The 23,839-nt window shown below is 36.1% G+C and overlaps 1 protein-coding gene across 1 annotated transcript in view; it reads right to left on the reverse strand.

Annotated features, from left to right (window-relative positions):
• The window catches only part of MMS22L (MMS22 like, DNA repair protein), a 95,693-nt gene that overhangs the window by 60,531 nt on the left and 11,323 nt on the right, over positions 1 to 23,839 (reverse strand). The window contains exons 7-13 of the mRNA XM_075145519.1: positions 22,863 to 22,956; positions 20,741 to 20,871; positions 16,364 to 16,477; positions 14,337 to 14,516; positions 8,337 to 8,399; positions 1,991 to 2,110; positions 1,298 to 1,524 (exon numbers count right to left, since the gene is read on the reverse strand). Of these exons, the coding sequence (XP_075001620.1) occupies positions 1,298 to 1,524; positions 1,991 to 2,110; positions 8,337 to 8,399; positions 14,337 to 14,516; positions 16,364 to 16,477; positions 20,741 to 20,871; positions 22,863 to 22,956 (929 nt within the window). The remainder of the gene's footprint in view (positions 1 to 1,297; positions 1,525 to 1,990; positions 2,111 to 8,336; positions 8,400 to 14,336; positions 14,517 to 16,363; positions 16,478 to 20,740; positions 20,872 to 22,862; positions 22,957 to 23,839) is intronic.

A 23,839-nucleotide genomic window follows, 5' to 3' on the forward strand; every position in this document is an offset into this window, starting at 1 on the left:
TGACAGGCATTTACGTTCTTCATGCATCAATTAATGCTTGGTTAGCTGCTGAAAACAGAGTTCATCCCAAAATCATAGCTGTAGGCTGTTAAATTTTGCTACTTGTGTAATTGATTTATTCAAGGTAAAAATTATGAATACTGGTTGAGCAGACTGACACAGTGTGTATGTTGTGTATTATTATTCCCCCTCTGAAATTAAGAAAAGTAACAAGCTGTAATAGCACAAAAATGTAAGTATAATTTGTTTTCAGTAAAAACAGAGCAGGCTAATTCAAATTACTAATTAAAGCAAGACACTGATTCAGCATCCAACAACATATTTGTTTCTATGTAGTTGTAGTAATTTTTAAACCTGAACTTTACTGACTGTAACAACTCATGAAGTGTACATAGACATTAGATATATTTTCCCTTTCTGATAGTTTCTTGGAAGAAAAATACCACATAGCTTTGTAGGGTGTGCATACACATGTGCTTTTTTTATATATTTATTACTTGCATACAAAAAGATTTTATTAATACTTAATAAAATTTCAATTAATTTTATTAATACTTAATAAAATATTTTTTAAAAATCAAAACAAAAACCCCAGAACAAAACTAATTCCAAGTCTTCTATATCCAATGAAAAAAAATTTTAAGAAGTTAGCACCTTTAATGATCAGTTCAATCTCATTACTATAATAAAAGTTTTAAGGATTCAGTAAGTATATAAAACATAAGGATTTTTATTTAGAGCATATATATTTTATGGGTTTTTTATATCATGACTGACCATACCTCTTAATTAATATGTTTCAAAATTAAATTAAAAATTAAAACCCTCTCAAAAAAAAAATTGTGAAAAATTTTGGAAACCATGAAAAAGAAAATGGAAATATAAATGAAATTGCAGGCCAGCAAGAGGCAGTCTGCATGTTCTTGGATAACATGCAGCTCAAACAGAATTTCTGTGCTTTAATTACATCACCTGTCTGGCAATAGGGTTGTACCACTGCATAGATTGCCAGTGTACCAAATTCCTGGCCTGTGGGACAAAGTAAATCATCACAGGCGATGGATGCCAAGGTGATTCTTGGACTCAGCTCTTGGACCCTGTCACAGCCTCATCTGGCAACAGAAACTTCACAGAACAACTGCCTTCTTCAAATTATAAATCACCCTGGACCCCCCATCCCCTTTACTTTCTCATGAGCACAGCACCCCCCCTTTGCTTCGGTATTTGGCTGGAAGGGCCATGCAGTCTGACTGACTAGACCTCTTACAACATGAGACAAACTACATAGCAGCCATACCGTCCTTTAATTTGTTTCCAAGGATGCACGCCACTGTTCTCTGCCTCTTCTTTCAACATCCATGCCAAAATGCTCAGAAAAATGAAGTAACTGTTGCTGGACTTGTACAGGGCAGGTATCTGCTGTTCACAACAGCAACTTTTCACCAACTCAAGCATTGACAAAGAAGTTTTACTAAGATTTGCCAGACCCTTCAGACCAAGCCAAGGAACAATAAAGCAACTGTTCTAAAAGAATAAATGAAATGAGAAAAGATTATAAGTAACAATAAATGTTAACATTCATAAGGCAATAAGATGCAATCCTTCACACAAACAAAAGGAGTTGTTCCTACTACAACTCAAAAAATAAAAATGCATTGTAACTATGTGCAAAGTGTTTTTACGAGATCTTAAAATGAGTAGTCCTGATGAAAAATAAGAGTAAAAATATATTATAATTCATTTTATTGTGAATGTAATTATGTAATGTAATGTATTACATAATAATAGAATGTATTATATAATGGACCATAACATATATTTAAACATTATTTCTTAAATAAATATAGCAAAGTTAAGGATACTGCCATTGACTAGTCAGTTTTACAAAAGTGTAGCAATCAAGCTTGGCTAGAGGAGAATCAGAATTAATTGCTAAAAATCGAGGGCCGTCCACATACAATTCTACAATTTTATATATTCATCTCCTTACCAGGTTCTTGCTGTAATAATCCCAGAGTATGGTGACAATAGATAGGTTCAAGTCCCAGAAACTACACAAAGTCAAACAGCACTGAAGATGCATTCGTAAGTGTTCCTCTAACACACCAGTCTTGAAAAAGGAATAAAAAGTTTATTGTAGGAGGGGAGCATCACCTGTCTAGACATAAACCCAATGCTACCGGACCATTAAGAATAATTTCCTAACATAAAAATTATTTTTAATTATATAATGTTGAGTAAATTCATCTACTAAGACGAGTAATGAACCAGAAGATAAAAGCTGACAATTGCATCCTGCAATCCAGCCAATATAATAGTTCATCATGCACCATTTCACGTGTCCACAGAGTTGTAGACACATTAAGAAAACAGCCAAGTCAATATTGTGAGCCTAAGTTGAAACATGACTGCATGGTACAGAACCTCACGAAACAATAAATGGGGCATTATCTATACTGAATGCATGAGTCAGCTGAACGCTTAAGCCCTTCTGTCATGTAAATCCAAAGGAAAGCTCATTCACCGCTGATACAAAGGGAAGGTGCAACTATCTGAGAGCTCATGTTTCTCGTTATAATATTCCAAACAGGAGGATCTTTTCTTTCTGAATCATGTTCCTTCGCAAACCTCTGCAACATGGCTATACTGCTAACATCCCAGAAAATTCTAAATCAAGGGCAAATAAGTCTCTGAACACTGGAAAAAAAACAGACAAAAAACTTCCCATACCACACTTTTTGTATTCATCAGTTCCAAATTTTGCACACAAAGGAAGAAGGCTCATAGGAAAGAAAATAGGAAATTCCAAACAATTTGAACAGAGTGAAGCATTCAGGTTGTAATTCAGGATACTGAGAGTGGGATTCTTCTCATCCAGCTTTTGATGTCATCGGAGCTAGGATATTAGGAGCTCCATGCTCAGACTGAAATCATGTGTTTAATCCAGCCTATTTTAGACATCTACTTTAGGATGATTAAGTATAAGATGATAAGCCCTGGAAGGGCTTTATTGTCTCCACTGACTATAAAAGTGGTTTAGTAGACCAGCTTGTGTGTAGTTGTCTTAAGGGAGGACTTTTACACATGTACGTCTAACACATCTCTGGGATAGTAGCGAACTTGTCCTGTGACAAGAGAAACCCCTGACTTACTTCTAGCTTTCAAATACATCTAAACACTATACAGGCCTGGAATTTCTAATAGCATAAAATAAGCTAAAAAGGAATAAAAGGGGTAAGAAAAATAAAAAAGATACAGGATGAGTTTTATGACTCAATATCATAGCCCCAGGAAGGAGATTGAAGGAAACCATGCCTCAGATAAATATTGGGAAGTTACCCCTTCAGTTCCAATTACAGTCCTAGGTCCTGAATTATGTCCCAAGCTCACCCCGCTCAGAAAATGCTTAAATAAAAAAAAAAAAAAAAAAAAAAAATCACTGATGCCAGGTGATAGAAACGATAGCATTAGGTTTTGTTGAGGGGTTTTTTGTTTGTTTGGGCGGTTGTTTTAAAATCGTTTTTAATTAAGTACCTGTTACTGGAAGAGCAGGACTTCTGCTCTTACCCACAATGCTACTTCTTATGGCTTACTACATCTTAGAGCTGCTTTTTTCCCCTGTTTTCAATGCTACACAAAGGAGAGATAACTCATTGACTTATCTCTACCTGGCTATACATTCATATGGAAAACATTATTTGCTGCACTTTGTCAGAACACTGTAAACAATTACACCATTCATCTACAATAACTTCTAATGCCTGCCTTCTCTTCTCATGAACAATTAATGTAGGGCATATGGCTTCTAAAGTGGTATATTGCTAAAACAACTTGAAAACTGGAACGGCATTTTCAGTTGTGATAGAATATTATATATTCTAAGACATTATGTAAAACAACGTACGAAAAACACCAAAATAGAAAAGAAACTCTTCAAGAAAGACTCATTAAAAGATGTACAGAATAATAGTTCAAATATAATAAAAATGCCTACAAATGAAAGGTGATCCTCAGGTATTGTTTTTATATACGACATATAACTATTAAATCAGTAGTCTTCCCAAAATAACAATCTTATAGAAAAAAACAAGGTACAGAACTGTAGCCATTTTCAACAGCTGCTATTTTTTTTAATGAATAAAAGCAGAGTTTTGAAATAAAACAAAAACTGCAGCTGAACATATCTATTTCTCTAGCGAGATCTACCCAGTTACAAAAGATGTAAAAAACCCAAACCAAACCACATACCCTTTAGAAAGTGAATGCTTAGTCTTAAAGCTGTAATTTGTGCATAGGATTATGTTTAGGATCTAATTCAACAATGACTACTTCAGTTAAATTAATTCAACAATAAACATGGTATTTTGAGCAGCTTCAATTTCAACCATTATTTATCTGTCCAACAATAGTTTTAGAACAGTTTCCAAAACCAAAATAGTACTGAAGGCTTTATCTCAAATTTAATATGAAAGAGTTCTCCAGACTTCAAATATCCCAGGGATTAATGGATTCTCTCATTGCTCTTTTGCTTAAAATAGTCTCTTGCTGCAGTGTGGAAATACTATCAGAACTCTTGAGGTCGTCAGCTTTTAATTTATCGCAGAAGGGAGGAACACCAGATACTATCAAAATGATAGTACTAGCTAAACACAACATTTTTCTCTCATGACCTCCTACTGTAGTAACAAAATTGGTTTCCAAGAACTCCAACAAATACTTCTGTATCTCTTTTAGAGTAGAATTAAACAAAAAAATATAGTGAGGGTATAACAAAATTGAGGCAGAAATGAAAAAACATGAAGCATTTATTTTCTAAAATGAGAGAAGGCTAATAATACAGACTACTATTAGTTCTTATGAACAAAAAAGCTTTTGATTCTCACAATAAAACTTTGCAAACACAAATTCATCTTATACTGACAATCCATAAATTTAGTCAGTTTCATGTTGCCTAGTATACAAATACAGCTATGTTAATATTTCTAGTACAACAATTTTCATTTTGTGGTACAAATAGAATTGTAAACCAGCTCTACTTTTGTCATTAGCCCAGTAGCAGAAATCCAAATTACAACAGAAGTAGGGAATACCTCATGTAACTAGTTTCCCCATAAAAGTCCTTTTTGTGATACAGATGGGAGATCTTTCACACAAGCAATTGTCTTCAACTCTATCCATCAAGGATTATAAAAAAAGAGAGCAGTTTCTGGCTGAGAAACTCACCAGTCTGTCAACTGTTTGAAGCTGAAAGGATATATCCAAGGAAGCAGCACTCTACACTTGCCCAGGTATCCATTATTGCTCCTAGCTTTATTTACAGCTCACAAATAGAGTATTTTTGCTTCCCATCTCCATTGGTCCCCTAACCTGAACAGCACCTTCACATCTTTTCCATACTCAGAAGCAGGCTGACCTTACAAAGAAGGAGTACCTACCTGAAGACAGGGCACTGCAGCACCCCTCTGCTACCTTCACCCGGACATGGGACACCTTCCTCAGCATATCACCCCCAAAATCAGACATATACTGGATGAAGGTGGCGCAGGCTCTCTGCTGCCCACATGAGGGCTGTCCTCTCTGTGCTGGGGATCACTAAACTCGACAGTTTTACTGAAACTAGCAAAATGCTGCAGGTTTAACACTGGTTAGTCATTTTTGCATCCCAATACTTAGCTGTCCTGAGGATGTTACAGCTAACTCCAACTTCTGCTGATTCATCATCAAAGGTGACCATTCTTTTCTCCACTTTCATGATGCTTCCCTTACCCTCAAAATCCAGGTCTGCAACAGGGCCTATTAAATCATCTTTTCACAACACAGAAATTGAAGCTCACATGAAGAGAAATTAACAGCTACTGGTAAGAGAGAGATTATCAATTTACATTACAAATGTATGATCGGCACCTTTTTCAGATGGTTTTGAACACGCAAAACTATGCATACTTCGATTTCATCTCCATTTCCCCCTCATCCTTTGTATATTCCCATTCTCCTTCTGAACATGTGTAGTCTACAAGCTTTTGAAGTTAGAAAGCAATAAGCACAAGTGGATTATGAGGTTGATGGACGTACTATGTAGTAAACATGATTAGTTTTTAAGCTCCTGTATACTTAAAAATGAAGTTTCTAACCACCAATTCCTGCCCTCTCTTGCAAATGAGTGATTCAGCACTATCATTTCTTTCAGCTTACTTTGCACAGCTATTACTGTGCATCTCTAGTACAGATAACAGACTGTATATGCTGAAAAGGATGGCTCAGGTAATATTTACGAACAAACTCAAGACAAGTGTTAGTGGGCACTATCATCAATACTGTCCTGTTGTTCATTCAAAGAGCACTATTTTCCCTTTTGCTTTTTTCTGCTTCTCCATTTTCCATTTCATTATTGACTTCTTGATATCTCATTGCGCTTCTCATTCCTAAATTTTCTGGTCTCAAAAATACTCACTCAGCAGATACTTCAGAGATACATAAGGATAAGATAAAAGGTAAGAGCGGCCACATGAAGCTGACAGATCAACAGAGGAGATGGACATGTCTACTGGTGAAAGAAGATCTCCTTCCTAGGCACTGTCAAGAAGGCTCGTGTGCAGGGACAGGAAGCGTGATGCATTTTTTAATATAAGTACCTACATGTACTCATGCATGCACATACAGGGACTAATGCTCTCCAAGGAGCATTTCCTACAAGCAGCTAACTCCATAATGCAAGAAAAAATAATGAACAAATGAAAAAAAAAAAAGGAAATAAACTAGATGGCTAGATGGCTCCTTAGATGGAGGAGCAACCATATCCTTGGCAAATGAGCATTTGTTCTAATTCCAACACTGGTTGCCTTTGGAAATTAAAACAGCTATTTGCCTCATATTACTGTGTCATGATTGACTCATTCAAATCTTCTGAAGTAGCTGCCTTTCTAAACTGTCTACAACTCAATACTTGTTTAACAGAAGCATCAAAAAGCTGTATATTTTACGTATCTTCAACTTCAGAGTAATCTTTATTCAAAATAATATACATTCACAAGAAAAGAGGAATATTTTGAAGAAAAACGTAACTACAAGTGTCCTCTTATTGTTTCTCAGGTTGCTGACATACAGAAGATGCAACACAGGAAGGTGGCTAATAAGCTACTCACAGTTTTTATGCCTCTTATCTCATCTAAATCTCTCCAGTTTCTCTCACAGAATGGTAGGCATCCAATAAGTGATATCACCACTGTAGTTTTAATGTATATGCACAGTGTGTGTATTCAGTTATATACTGTCAAATCATTCAAAAAGAGTTAACCTTTTAAGCTGGAAGTCTACATAAACAAATGTTAGAGTTTATGTATAACATGATTTTTCAACTTTTAATACCCTATCTATTGTTTCAACTATCCTAACAACTACAAAATATTTTTTTGTAAAAACTGCAGTTGTAACAAGTATTGTTCCGTACTCCAACTTCAACCACAGCTGTTGCTACTGCATGAGCAAGTCAGTAATAACAAAAAAAAAAAAGAAGTGATTCCTCTTCTGCTTTCACCACAGAACTGCAGGAATTTTTTTATTTCATCTGAGACCAAATACAAAAATAAACATATTTATTCTCATTTTAAGCGTACACAAATTAAAGAAATTATTTTTATAGGTGTTGCTGATACAGCATTTGCAATTTGTACCATGCAGCTTCAGAGCAAATTTACAGAGCTGCAACGTAACATATTTAAAAGCGTGATGAACAGCATTTTTAAAAGCATTTTAAAAGGAGGTCAATTTTGACCTCTGGGCCATGAAGCATTGCATTAACAGTTCTGCAGAAAGAAAAATGATAAGGTATGAAATAAGTGCTCAGAAACTAGAACCTTATCAGTAAGAGTTTGATTCAAGCCTGTAAGACAAATTGCTCAGCAAGGCAAGTCACCTTCCCGCTGTGATGAGGATATAGCTGAATTTTCAATGCAACTGACTATCTCCCTCATCATGTCTCCTCAACTTGATATCCTTACATTCAGTATCTGGTTTACATTTTCTAAGCATCCAGTTCTTATTCTGAATACATCTTGTCCGAGTAGCCATATACCTACCCTTCCAGGATAATTATCTTTTTCCTTTATCTGACAATTTAGCATCAAGCACAACCACTTTAAAGCAAGTGTAACTGCTAACAAGGAGGGAACTGTATACTGCCATAGTTCAGCTACGTCAAGGATGTTCATTTACCTGTGATAAAAATACTAGAATTCCAAAAATACACTTGTTAGTTGGACTTTGTTTCATGCACTGTCTTTTCCTGAAAGCATCCCTGACACTTTCCTTGTTCATTATTTCTTCCTTTACACACTTACTTGAGCATCAGTGGATTTTTTAAGGAGTTCTTCCACAAATTTCCAATTGGATTCCTTCTGTTTCTGAAAAATAACGATTATCAGCATGAAATAGCATTTATATTCCTTACAGGAATCATTATGTAATAACATGAAAATAAGCAGGCAAGAGATTTCCAGAAATATTTCATTTCATGACAGCATATTGTAGTCATCACTGAAAACAGCTTTTTTATTTTTTGAATGTAATTGATATCAATTAGGCCTCAAAAACAAGTAAAGAGCCAAAAATAAAGAATACGCAATTTAAACTGATTTAAGTGACTCATTCGCAATCCCAACCTTCACTTTTAGTAAAGAAGCAAAACATTCAGGCATTTTTGATTAGTACAAGCAGTATGTCTCATAATTTCTTTCTTTAACATTCTGTAAAAAGGAAGATATAAGGGGTAAGAAAGAAGAAAAGGTACAATCTCACCTTTTCTTGTTTTTTTCCTTTTTAATGAAAAAAACACTTCTTACTACTTCTAACTCATTTTTCCCAGGCCAAACATTAAGGATTGTTTTGGCCAATTCAGTAAGGAGTTGGCCAGATAGTAATGGCTTATATAGATAGAAAAAAATACAGGGTAGGTCAAATATGGCCCGTAATTCATATTCTTCAGCTTGGGAAGACAGATGACTATCCATTTGAATCAACTAGACCATGCTAGTGAAGTAAAAGAGTTGCATGGCAGAGTATGTTAAAAAGGAAGAGGAAAAAAAAATATATTTAGGCAAAGTGGGAAAGAAAAGGGTAGAAAGTTTTGCAACTAAGGCTATTTCCCAGGAAAAAAAATAAAAGGCAACCAAGCCAACATACTTACAATTCTAGGAGGTCCAAAAATCATGTCTTACACTCAGCTATGTATATAGCTTGTGTGGATAACTAGACGTGTGAACATAGTACTTTCATCATTGTCCTGCCTTACTCATTCCCTCCACTATCACAAATGTTAAGCCTTGTAAATTATTCTGCAGATATCTGTCCTTTAAATGTCTGTATAGAGCTTACAATAAAGACCATCTTATGCTTTGGTAATTGCAACACCATCATGCCCCATCCTCCTCTGCTACTGACTACACTACTTCATGCTGTGACTTGGTGACAATTCCACACAGAACTCCAGAGAGTACTGAGAGAATTTTAAAGATGAACTCTTTAAAAAGATGCACTAATACTTATGTAACACAATTTGACTACTTGGTGGCTTTACATTTTTGCATGACAAGAAAATGAGAATTCTGAAAGATTGCTGATGGTAGCAAGTCACAGTCTGTAGACTGTTTATGGAACAAATATGAATGAAACGACAGATCTGCAGAAAGTTACACTAAAGCTGTGATTTCACGATTCAGGAACTTGAGCAGTATCAATTAAGGAGTTCCCACTGCTTCTCCTCATCCTGCCAGCTGCTGTTCCTGCCCTCACAGCTGTAGCGTGCCACTGCTCAGTTGTTCTGGTACTTCTGTTTGTGGGACTCAGTGTGAACTAGATCAGTGAACCAACCCAGAGCTTTAGGAAGGAAAGAAAGAATGAAAAAGGGAGGAGGGCCTGACCTAGGTCATAGAATAGGGACACAAATAATTGTGCCAGAACAGCAGAGGGCATATCATGCCTAGGGTGCTAAACAGGACTTCTTATGCTGTTATTGATGCCAAAGCCTTTGTATCATGAAACCAGATGTCAGGAGGAGAGGCCATTGCATCAACAAGTAGCCACGGAGTAAAGGCAGCACTTCAATAATAAGTAAAACCCAGGAAGTGCACAGTCAGCATTCCCAGACAGTTCTGGCTAGTATTCACGTCAGATTTTTATTTTGATTGCTGTATTTTAGAGCTTGATGTTATGTGAATACCTACACACTGGCATGGTGGTCCTACTGCAGACTCCAAGTAAAGGTAATCAACTGCTCAAAAGCCAGATTTATCAGAGATTAATGTCTATGAGACCTCTGAATGTCTGGATCAGCCTGCTTAGAACATGCTTTTAGGACTCCCATAGTCCAGGGACACCTGATTTATACAAAAGGTGTTTATTGCCGAAGTTCCAGCTCATCTGCCGTATGCAGATCACCTTACAAGATCCTGGAGTAATCTCGGGCAAGCTCCTGACACCAACCAGAATCAATTACAAGAGTGCACCCAGGTTCAGCCCAAACTCAGGAAAGAATGACACCAACCAGCTGCTGCACTCTTTTTTTTTTAGCCTCAATTGTCTCTATCTTTTAACAGACTTGTTTCATTCAAATCCCACTAAATTTACATCCTAACAGTATTCCCTGCTATACTGGCAATATGGCATGGCAACTGTTTACAATCCATTCTTGTCAGAGAATATGTAGAATCTACATCTCTTACTCCAAACCTGCTGGCTTACAACATCTTCCCTCCACCTCCAGAGAGTTCCAAAATCAACAGAACCTGGAGACCTCACAGCATAAAAGTGCTGCTAAAACCAAAAACTTGAGCTGACACCCTCTGGGTTAACAGGAAGAAACTTTTGCAAGCCATACTTCCAAGCTGAGGCTTCTCAGCTGGAAGTCCATGTTTGCATATCTTGCCACGTAGCCATTTCAGATTATTCTATTCAAAGGCAAGAATTCTTAGCCCCAAGTAATTCTGCCTATATTTCCCTAGCCCACAGTACATTGAAATTGACCCCTGCAATATTCAGAAGTAGCAAATTTTCTCATCAGGTCCCATTTGGTTTTTAAATGTACAAATCCTGCTTTTCAGAAGAGTGAAGTGGGACCTGAATGGGGGGTTATGGAAAGAGACATGTACTGTACATCCCTCAGAACAGAGTCTCTAAGAAACCTGGCCAAAATTTTCTCATTTAAAAAAATGGTTTAATGTGTATGAAATATATATTCAATATATATGAATCATTGCATATTTGAAATTACGTTATATAAGCTAAAGGGGAAAAAATAAAAAGAAGCAAGTCTGAAACCTATTTAGAATTTTAAAAGCTCTCATAATAACCTCAAGGCCATGCAGACCACATTAAAAAATTGAAAATCTTCCACAGATGACATAGGCTTAGAGGCAATTTTTGCTACAGAGCACATGAATAACCATCATTATGACACATCACCCTCCCACCTCTGATCACAGTTAATTAAAAGAAAGCATGTGTCATGAAGCTCTCGCATCAGATGTTTAACCAACAAAATAGGACTACATTGAGCCCTGATGTAATTCCACTCACAAATTTATATCACAGACTATTTTATCTTATAATGGTCAAAGAATGTTTGAGGTTGTAATTCTGCAGGGGGGGACAAGGGACCTAAAGAAATGGTTACCATCAACTATCTATGACAGATTACATTCTTGTGGTGTGTGAAAAGGCACTGTTGTTACTGATAAGATTTTTTGTAAGTACCCATGGCACTTAAGAGAACAGGGATCCCTGGACAAACTCACAGCCACACTCAGAGAAATGCGAAGCACAGCTCACAGTTTGAACATAAAGACTACTGGAAACGTCAAGAGGAGCATGCAGAGGATGGTCTCAAGATTTACAAATCGAGACTTGAAAATTCTCTTCTCTCAGGTGGGCTCTAAGGAAAAAATATTATTTAATCTTGGGCAAGTCACTTCCTGTCACTGCGTCTTAGATTCCGGCTTTAAAATAAGAAGAACAGGAATCCTTTTTCCCATTCTACCTCTGTTTGGCTTATTTAAATAATACAGTGCCTGGGGCAAAAAATAATCTCTCACGAGGCTAAATACACAGTATGTATCAGTATGAGAGACAGGAAAAAAATCCAACGATCAAAGTAAACAGTATCACTGCATTTTGATTAGGGCATAAAATATAAGAAACCCAGGATAAATGTCTGCTTCACACTGGTTTCTGTATTCAACTTGGGAAAAACCTTTTCTCTCCACCTAAATTCCTCTAATAAACAGGGAGTGTAGTAATTCTATCTTCCCAATGTCCCTCTGAAATACACTATGGACTGTGGTCCTCCCCCACTACCGGGGGGGCAAAAGTAACGGGCAAAAGCAAGGGAAGCTTGAGACAACCTTCAGTGTAACAATCAGATGTGCTCTGCAATTTTACACTGTATGAATGTGTAAGAAGTTGCTTCATTTTGTCATGGTATTATTAGAAAAGACGGAACCACATGATAATGAGCAGCCTGCCACGAGATCCTAAAGGATCTGCCAACCCGCAAGCAGCAGAAGCATAGGCATCCCACATTCATCAAGTCCTCTAGTCACCAGAAACGGTCATGAGTTTTTCAACTAAGTATTCAAGCACTGAATTACCACAGCTTCCTTATCTTCTTTTTTTTTTTCTTGACAAATCAGGGAATTTGCAAGATAAAAATCAATGAAAGTAATTCTTACTTTTATTAGAAAGTCTAATTTTACTTAGGATTAAAAGCATTCACAGAAGTTCAACATTTTTCATTCCTTGTTTATATACTAGCACTTTTAAAGATTTAAAGATGAAGGGGGGGATTTTAAGTTATCAAAACAAATTGATCAACTGATGTGATCAGACTCTTCCCTCTTTACAGATCTGCCGTTAACAAACACGTTTCAAGGTTTCATCCTTTTGTCCTAAGTCAGGATGGGAAATCATGGTAAAGATTTTAACAGAAAAAGGGTATGACCTTTCCAGTTTTAATACACACTATTAAATTACAAATAATAGGACACTTCACAAGAAAGGGCAATTAAGCCCTTCTTGTGGAAGAAACCATATAGAGCTTGGCAAACTAGGGAATATAAGCAATCCAGCTGAAACGTAAAAAAAAAACCCAAAACAAAAACCAAACACAACTACAATAAGGCAAAAGATAAAAGAACAGAAGGACAGATGACAGAAGACTTGATTCTCCCTAGTGCCAAAAACACTATCAGACAAAAAAAAAACCACAACCACAAAAAACTAGATTTCAGGGTCTTCAGCTATCTCTTCTAGTCAGCTCCCTCTATAGACAATTAAGAAAAATTGACAGCTTTCATACCTCTCAAAATGGATGAATTGCTTCAGCAAGTGCCTATTTCTTTCCCAATTAATTATTAGAAACTTAACACTAGGCAGGATGAATCTCAGAGTAAGAGACTGAAAGAAGGGTCAGGGTTTACATGACCCCAGAACTGCAGAAACTGCAGTGAGGTCCATGAAGGAATTTGATGCATCAATACCAAGTATGGCCGTACGTACATCTTACAGGTGTAGGAATGGCATGTGCAGGTCTCATCTAGGCCCCTTACAGAATGCATGGTAATGTCAAGTCCCTCACAATGAGATTCACAGACAAGAACCTGATTAATTGGGGACCAGCCTACTCTAGCCAGTAGGAAAATCTAAAGTCATCTTCTAAAGCAAATGCCTTGCAACTTACTGCCAGAACTTCCTAAACTGAAGCTTGAATTCAACAGTTATTAGACAGTGTCTATTGGTACCACACCAACACAAAAAATTATACAAATATATATGCACCTCATCATGCCATTGCTGTGATACAAAGGGAATGCAATTAGACAGATTGGAATTTATCCAGAGCAGAGCTACCACTTTAAAAAAAAAAAAGTGGCATTAACAATTACACAGTCAATGTTTGAGGTTTAAACTTCATACGCTACAATCTAATGTGTTCAGTTCCTAAAACAACAAACCCAGTGAAGCATTTATGCTGCAGGCAGGCAGTCTTAAAACATATGCTACATCATTAAGTATATGTGCTACTAACTACTTGGGATATTTCAAGTTTCCTTAATACAGTAATCTACTGAATATCTGGTGTATAACATGAATATGTCAGGGGCTCCTGGAATGTTTACTGACTTGTACAAAGCACACCTTAACACCACCAACCTTCAAGGACCTTTTTTTAAGGAGTGTGAAAATTCCTGTATTACCACATGGATTGTTTTCTGTTAACAAAAATAACCAAAGTTAGAGACCTAAATAAATTATAATAACTTTCAGTATTTAGAAAAAAGCATACCCACCTTTTCATCTAGATTTCCATTACGGTCAAACTGGTAGAGTGATGCCAGATGAGTAATAATCCACCAGCTAAAACTCAATGGGTCTTTACACTGAATTGTTTCAAAACCAGACATCCTTTCAGAACTACTTGGCCTTTCAAAGATATTCTTTAAATTTTTGTTCACCAAGCTCCAGAAACACTGTAGAAAATGCAAAAGTAAGTTTGAACTGTGTTGAATAACAAAGCCTACGTTAACAATTTTCTCGACAATACTGTCCTGTTGATTAATTTGCTTTTACAGAGAACAAGCAAGATGAGAGTCATTTAAAGAAAATAACAAAACACGGTGTTGAGTATTACTAGAGAAAACCTGGACCTACTTTAGAATGTCCTCTCTCAAATGCCAGTAGAAAGCAATGTGAAAGGACAAGCCTTGGTCACGGGGAAGAACATGGAAGAACATGGTGTGATACTTCGCAGACAAAATTACAAGCTGATGGAATGACGATGTGCAGACAGGGTGGTGCACCAACACTCACATGAGAGAGACTGGAGTTCTTTAATGAAGACTTTTTATAACAGATTTTTGAAAAACTTTTAGTGCCAGACTAACTTAACCAAGAGGAATGTAGTAGTAGATGGTAGAGAATCAGTCTGAAAGACAGCAAACTGAGGTTCAAATTCCTTGTTTTGTTCCAAGTCTGTTCCAGCACTGACACTGATTAATTCTCTTTTGTTCAGATCCCTGTCTTATATCACAATATCACTTCTTACAGCCTGTGCCTATCTTCGCTAATTATACAGAAACTCTCTGGGACTTCTTTGCACCTGTATTTCACCCACCTTAGCAGGGTCCTGATCCTAACTTATGCTTCAAAGTGCTAATGCTAGTGCAAACACTTAACACTAACAAAGTTTCACTTCTGTTGTCCACCTTTACATCTGTTGTCCTTAATGAGTAAATAGCTACCAGTACAAACAAACTACTGTCAAGTACTTCATTCTATACTAAGTGAACAGTACTTACTGAGCAGATGGCAGCTTTGGTTTTTATAAAGATTATTTCAGAAAACTTTCAAAGGATTTTGACACTTCTTAGTATTCATTCAGAGAAACATCAGCTCAATTCAAACAGCAGTCAAGAAAGAAAAATCAAAACACTAGAAAAATATTAGCAAAGGAAAAGAACAAAATAGAAAACATCAATATGCAATGTATAAAATCATTTGGCCACCTAATCCATACTTGGAATACTGCATGCAATCCTGGTACTCTGCTATTCGAAAGAAGATATAGTAGTATGGAAAAAGGTTCAGAGAAGGGTGACAAAGATGACCACAGGTAGAGAATGGCGCCTGTAAAAAAAATGACTGAATACAGTAAGACTTTTCAGCCTAGAAAAGGCAGGAGGTAGGAGATATCAGAAAAAAACCTGAAGAGGCATATAAAATCATATTGGTATAAGAAAGGAGAACAGGTAGTGATTGGCTCTTCCAATAAAAGTATAAGGGGGCATCAAAAGAAGCCAGCAACTACAAGATTCAAAAACAAAAACCAGGTTGTTCTTGTATAAGTAGTTAAGGTATGGGTATCAAAGACAGAAACCTGGGCTAGATGGATCATTGGTCTGACTGTACCCGTGTTTCTCATGCCTGGAGATGAATCATTGCATGACATAACACATAAATTGCAAATAATAATAAAATTTTTAAAAAATAGGTAAAGATGGTTTCTTTTCTTTTGTTCTACCATACAACTTTCACAGTCTGTTCCTTTGCTTTACTTTCCTTAGCACAAGGAGCACTCCTTATCAGTGACCTAGGTCATAACCAAACAGTACACTGCAAACCTAGAGTCAGGACTTGATGCACATTCAAGACAGCGGCCTAAAGCATCACGGTTAGCATGCAGTCCTCCTAAGGCAAATATAAAGTTCAGTTCTATCATCAGATATGTGAACTAGTGGATTCGTGGCAATCTGGGAACATTTGGTGACTGTATTGCATATGTAACATGCATGCATATGTAACAGTATTCTTCCATTACCTCTGTGTGAGATCCTTTATTTCTGTGGTCCAGCAGCTGAATAAGCAGAATCCATAATTCTTTAATGCAGGTACAGGGATAATGGTGACTAGTAAGAGCCTCAGAAGGTCTCACCTGAATGAGAATATGCAATCCTATTATTCAGAGAAGTGTTATTTTTGAAATTGCATTTTATGTACCAATATTTCCTCTGGTTTTGGTTGTTTGGGTTTTTTTGCAGTTTAATATAGCTACAATTACATATTGGAAAGTGCATTATTTCATTAACATCCAAAATATCTCTCTCATAAAACAAAGACTGTTTCCTAATTTTACATAAGTTACAGGTTATGCTATTTCTTAGTTTCTTCTGAGCCACTTTCAAACATTATTTAATCAAATGAAAATGGGATTCTGAGGCCTAAATGAAAAAGAATTGCAATAAATACTGATTCATTGTCTGACAGTGAGGAAAAGAGAAAATGATTGATTAGATTTTCTTGATGTTCTTGGGAAGATAAGAAAAAGATTTCAAATGATTTAATAGCTATTATTGTTGTTATTTTTAACTGAAAAATCCTTAATGACTAGGCATGATGCTGGTAGAATATGTTTTTGTTGGCATGAGGGTGTTAATGTTCCCACAACATTTCACAAAATCTGCTTTTCGGTAAATTTACTGCAAGGCATTCTTTTAATATGCAGAAAACAGCATATTTCAAGTCATGTACGTTATTTGATTACTATTCCATATTTAACAAAATTCACTCAGACTGATGCATTTCAAATGCAAAGTAGTCTTCTTGTGATTCATTTTTCAGTTTTACATTCCTTGAATTGTGAAACAAAATAAGCAAAACAGCAAAAGGAAGTGCTAAATACATAAAAATTCTCTGTACGCTTTAATGTTTTTAAGACCTACCAGCACTGTATTTGAAATAATCATAGTGTAGACAAAACTTTACTTACTCTGTTTTAGGACCTACGAATCCACTGAACTGTATTCAGAGGTGGTAAAAATAGCGAGAAAAGCTTTGCTTAAATAACATAATTCAGCACATTTTACTTTCAGCAAGGACACAATGGCAGAAATGTAGAAAGAAAAGAGGCAAGACAAAGCAGCTCATACTCAATTTATCCTTAAACAATGAGTAGTCCAAGTTGAATAATCAACCTACATCCCTCTAAAGCAAATAGAGGGGAATGGGCACCTAGAGAGACTAATTTATCTAATTCACTGCAGGAGAAAGAACTGTTGCTATCCTTCCCTGACAATAGAAAGAACCTAGGGTGACTAGCTTAGCCAACTAACTCCTAGACACTTAGATCTGATGAGATGAATGCTGAATTCTTATATCCTTATGCTCTTCCTGATCCATTCATGCACAACTATTCTCGAATTACACTGGTACTTAAAATAATTTCTGAATTTGGAAACCTAATGGTGTAAATTAAAAATTAAATCAAAATATGCAATGCCAGTGACAGCAGTAGCTGTGTGAAAAAGACATTACAGAAGTGGGAATGAATGACTAAAAACCACATTCTCACAATTAGAAGAACAAGTATGTTACCAATAGTTTCAAATCTGTATAATATTCTATAAAGATACAGACTTTTTATTTATCATCCACCTTTAGAATAATACATTTACAACTACTGTTTTCATTCAGCTCCAAATCAGGTTTAAATACTGAACACTTAATTATAAGTATGAATTTATACGTATTTATAAGTGTGACACATAATTTGTTTTTCTCTCTCTATAAAGAACCCTGCCTACCCTATGAAATTGCCAGGGTGGACCCTGACAATCGATTTAAGAACATCACCTTAAGACTGAAATATTTAAAGTAAGTCCATCATCCACATTCCACATATGCTCTTTAGAGTTTTTCATGTGCCTATGCCTCTTCACGCTTTTAGTTAAAGATCTGTTACGGGAATCTCTCAAAAATCTGAATTAATCTTATGTAAATATTATCTTGAGAATAAACATCAGTGTGACCACAAAAGTCTATTGAAAAATTCATCATTTAACTACTAAGTTCCCAAAACTGAAGCGCCTCAAAAATACTCTGGTTATGACTCATCACCAAAGAGCAAAATAGATCCCTCAGAAAGAAGCAGTCTACTTATTACAGATGCACTATAACACTGGAGGATTTTATGGAAGTATTAGGTACACAAACTATCTTACAAGTGAGAGTTTCAGGCCTTTAACATGGAGTACCAGTTGTTGCAGCAACTAGGTTTCTTCATCTACTATTTGCATCTACTACTGTGCTCTTCTACAAGATAGCAGGATCTCTTCTGCAGGAGATGTGCAGTATCCATCCAGGACAGAGTTTGGCTAGTAGTGTCAAAGCAAGACACCATACAGATATTGGTTAGACTAAGGATAACCGAGACATTGTTTTCTTCAGAGATAGTCTGGATTTCCTCTTGCAACATCCTGAGTTCAGAATCTGGTAAGAATGGTTATAACCTCAAATTGTGGTACTGTTGGAACAGTAGAGCTCGGAACAGTAGAGCTCTGGTGCCAGAGATGTGCTGCTGAAAACGGAAGGAAGATCCAAGGATATATATTTCTCTGCCAAATGTATCTCAGAGCACAATGGGCTCAGTACATGATCCAAGCCAAGCGTCTTGATACCAGAGCTGCCCAAGAAACCGATCTGAAAATATGAGTCTAGAGGATTAGAGTTTATGTCCCTCCTTCCAAGGATACCCACAAATTTTAAAAGCTGCACTTCTGAATATTCTCAGCCAAAAGCTTAATGACATGTTTTAGTGATGGGCTGACAATGACATCTATTATGGGTATCAGTTGTGTTTTCAATAATTTTGAGGGACGTTATTTCCATTACTGGATTATAGCAATGAATGCATACTAGAGGAGGCACCAGCTGAAGAGACGTTATCCAGCTCAAGTGCAAGCTCCACTTCAGAAATGAATCTCAAATAGAACTAGTTCAAGCTGTGCTGGCCAAGCCTAGGGAGAGCTGAAGAAAAAGTGGTGGCAAAACAATCTTCTCTCTTTGTAATGTGGCTCTGTAGAAGAAGGATGAATCTGTCATTTTAACATCTGACATTTCAAAGCCTACCATCAAGCACAATGGTCAACAGATACTATTTGAATCTTCCTTTAACAAAATTACTCTCATCTATTTGCCTTTTGACGGGGGAGGAGGTTGCGGTATTATCTGATAATTTAATAGATCAAAACTGATTTTAAAAGGTAACAGAGTTCTCTACAGAAAGATAGTTTAAAAGAACAGTTATCAAATGCTAGTACAGCCATTCCCCCCCCCAAACAATAATATGAAAGAAGGGGGACTCCATTTTTCATTTCTTTGTACTAGGAAAGCATAAATTATACAGTGGTCACTGCTACTTTTCTCAGAGTTCAGTCCTGAGAGCTCATGGATCACACATGGCCTATCTAAAGCAGGTTTCACAACGACCCAGTCAAAGATTACACAGTTCTTTTACTAGCTGCTATATGGAGCTATTATGACGTTCTAGCTTTGGAGTGCTCAAAACAAAGGAGAAAAACACTGAAAAGAGAAAAAAGAGAAAGAAAAGAGAAAAAAGAGAAAGAAAAGAGAAAAAAGAGAAAGAAAAGAGAAAAAAGAGAAAAAGAGAAAAAAGAGAAAGAAAAGAGAAAAAAGAGAAAGAAGAGAAAAAAGAAAGAAAAGAGAAAAGAGAAAGAAAAGAGAAAAAAGAGAAAGAAAAGAGAAAAAAGAAAGAAAAAAGAGAAATTAGAAAAGAGAAAAAAAAGATAAAAAAGAGAAAAGAGAAAAAAAGAGAAAAAAGAGAAAAGATAAAAGAGAAAAAAAGAGAAGAGAAAAAAGAGAAAAGAGAAAAAAAGAGAAGAGAAGGACAAGTTTTCCTTTGACAAACGTAAAAGCGCTGTAACAGAAAGATGAGGTTGCAGAAATAGGAGCAGTGCAACAATAAACTGTAATATGACATTCTGTAAGTGTCCAGTTAGCTTACTGCCAGGATTACAGTTATTCTCTTTTTGTTCCTGTTGAGAGAGTTTGAAAAGATTTTTTTGTTTTTGCATCTATAGCTCTAAACCTTTTAGACTGTGCCATGTCTGGCATTAAACCTGGAACGCTGAACTTAGGAAATGTGGCACTCACTTCTGCTCTGTACACAGTGCATTTCAATATTACTCCCTCATTCAACTGCCAGATGGTCATGAATAAATGTAACACAATTTGAGCTCCTAACAAATAACACTCTTTAAAACATGGAGATATAAAGCCATACATAACATTTAAAAATTAGAAGTAAGAAGTCATCTATGCATTGGTGCAATATCTAATTCATATGGTTCCCAATACAAGCATCTAACTGCCCAAGCCCTATATAAAGAAAAAAAGTTACCTTTATATACTTGTTGATGGACAAGCTTATTAAATCAGATACAAGATTTCCACAGTGTGTTTCAAATAAACCGATACTGGTTAAATTCTCTCCAGTTAGATTTATGAAATGGTTAGCATATACAACTTGTCCTAAAACACAAAAGAAAGTTAGACTTATTTAGTCTTGGGTTTGGCTGTAGGAATACAAGAAAGACAGGAAATTTTTTTCTATGCTATATATTTCAGAATTGTTGAGTCTATGTAATTTTAATTTACAAACTCATTTGGGAAAGTTCATCCATTCTAAGTTCAAGCTAGTCCTTCATTATTACACTGAAGTCTGGTATTATTCTGGTTGACAGTAAAATAGTTTGGCACTTTACAGCCTTTTATTGGCACAGTTTTTGCAGTGGAATAAAGATTTATTTATCTGCAAGTTCCTCTTTGTCACGTGCCAGTGCACATGTTCTGAAATCATGACATGTTTTGCAGATATGCAAGTTGATGACAAACAATTCTGGAGAGGTCTAACACTTTCCTTTAGATGTGTTGATGTAAAAAGCTGGCATGATCATATTCCAACTTGAGCATTTGTAGACATTAACACAGATAAAATGGTAAAGTTAAGAGACTGTAAGATCTTATCCCACAAGCTTTTCAACAGTACAAATCCCTTGACATCAGTGGAACAGAAGATATGTAGAACGAGCCTGTACTTTATTCTTGGAAATGCAGGGTGAAGCCCTGAACCCACTATCCTGCCATTGGTCTCAGCAGTATGAAGTTTCTACTCAGCACACTTTACAGAACAAAATGAGAACCTAAAAAATTCTACAAGGCACATAAGAATACAAGACAATATATGTAGCGATAGTACTGTCTTGACTAGTAAATTTTGTTGTTAAAAAGCACGAGCTTTCACTTATGAAAATGGATTACTGCATTATTACTCAGAACTTCATCTAGAAATAAATATAGAATTCTGGACAATAAGTTGCCTCCAACAGTTTTCCCATCCTTTCTCCAAAAGACCACAAAAAAGGAAAACAGGTTATCCCACAAAGGATCATAAAAGAAACCTAGAATTATAGAACAAACAGTCAACGCACACATTACCCAGTAACACAGACATGCAGAAACAGTGAAGATGCATTAATCCGAGCGAGACTGTGTTGTGACAGCACTCAGAGCAGGCAAAAGCTAATCCAAGAGTTCAGATTCAGTACCAGTTACCTGGGCTAAACATACAGTGCATTCTTTCCGGACCTCAACGTTACTCCAACTGTTGCAATGCCTATATAGAACTTATATTGATAATTTATAATAACGGGGTGGTGGGGAGGAGGTTTGGCTATAGTGACACAATGATTCTAGAAGAAAATAGATTTTAGTGATTTTTTTTTTTGCTAGCACGGAATGAACAATAAATATAATTCTCACAAAGCAATAAAGTTCTCCTCTGTATTTTAATAATTCTTCTTCAGCAAACTGAACTACTTTGAAGATGGGTTCTTCAATTGCATTCTATGACCTTTTTTTATCTAGCTTCTATGAACAGCTTACTCTTATCAATCTTCTTTTTGCCCTTTAAAAAAAAAAAAAAAAAAAGAAAAAAATAGGTATTGCCTTGCCCTTTTCTTGCTGTACTTTTACAAGCTCCTCTGACTGAGGCTTCTTCTTTTGTCCAGTATTTTCTTAGTGTCACATACGGTTAACAATACAAATTCTCTGTTCTGAGATTCTTTGTTCTGGTCCATCCTTGGACACTTTTCCTACATTGTTTTCATCAAATTGCTGTTCTCTGTTATGCATTCTAGATCTCTGCAAGCGCATTTTTATTTGCAATGTCAAAAAGTGTATTGTTATTAAATATTTAGTATGTTGTAAGCATCAGTTGAGAACAAACTTCGTAATCTTGGTCAAGTTTTGATAGAACAAATTCCTAATGCTATTTCACTTAATTTGAGCTACATGAAGATTCACAAAGAACCTGCCTTCACCATATTTGGGTTTACCCTATTAAATATAGCTATGCTTAAAAACTACCAAAAGTAGTAAATGATTCTGGACAAATTAAGATGAGAAATCTAGGGAAGTCATATGTACAAGAATAAGTTCAAGAAAAAAACGTGCATACTTACTCATCATTTTTTCACCTAGTACATGAAGAACTTCCAATACTAGCCAATTAATATCCAAGTGGAGGTGTAGTAAATGCCATGATGGCGGAAAGACCTGTGATTAGAAATACATACATTTATTTATTTTTAACATTTCTTTAGCGAATTCTGGATACTGTACTAAGACATGTGAAGATAGGCATACATTTTGCCTGCAGTGAACATTATGGATATCTATGATCAAATACACTGTAACATACAAACATGCCATTCAGGAAGAGGAGAGGAGAGGAGAGGAAGAGAAGAGGGAGAGGGAGAGGGAGAGGGAGAGGGAGAGGGAGAGGGAGAGGGAGAGGGAGAGGGAGAGGGAGAGGGAGAGGGAGAGGGAGAGGGAGAGGGAGAGGGAGAGGGAACAAAAAACCTTCATGAAAATTAATTCTGTCTGTAGAGGACATTTGTGAAGACAATTTAAACACAATGTCTTGATTCAAGCTTGACACATTACAACACCCTTAGTTATCCTTTCCTTTCCAGAAAAGTATTAGGTAGCACACAAACTGCTAAAGTAAAGTGTGCTCTTAAAGTAATTCCAAAATGTCAATATTCTCTTCCTTAAAGTTTACTTGAAATTACTGTTTCTTTCATCAGCTCAACAGTGGCCCTACTGACAAGCTAAACAAACAGAAAGATTCAAAATGCTGCTTCTCAGTGGATCATTCCTCTCCAGATACTAGTTTATACAACCTAAGACTGAAATTCCTTTTTTCTTTCTAAAAGATTTGAAAGCATTAGTTACTATATGTATGCACAAATCTTAATGGTGTATACTTCACTAGTGTTTAATGTTGTGGTGCCTACTTCCATGTCTGCACTTTTCTTCTTTATATGCATGATCTTTTCCTATTTTGAGTCAGATTTCAGAATGTATTTTTAAAAAAGTGCCCCTCCTACTGGGAAGCTCAGAAATTTTAACCACTAGTAAGGACAAACACTGAGGA

The sequence above is a fragment of the Calonectris borealis genome, chromosome 3, assembly GCF_964195595.1.
Source record: "Calonectris borealis chromosome 3, bCalBor7.hap1.2, whole genome shotgun sequence".
NCBI lineage: Eukaryota > Metazoa > Chordata > Aves > Procellariiformes > Procellariidae > Calonectris > Calonectris borealis.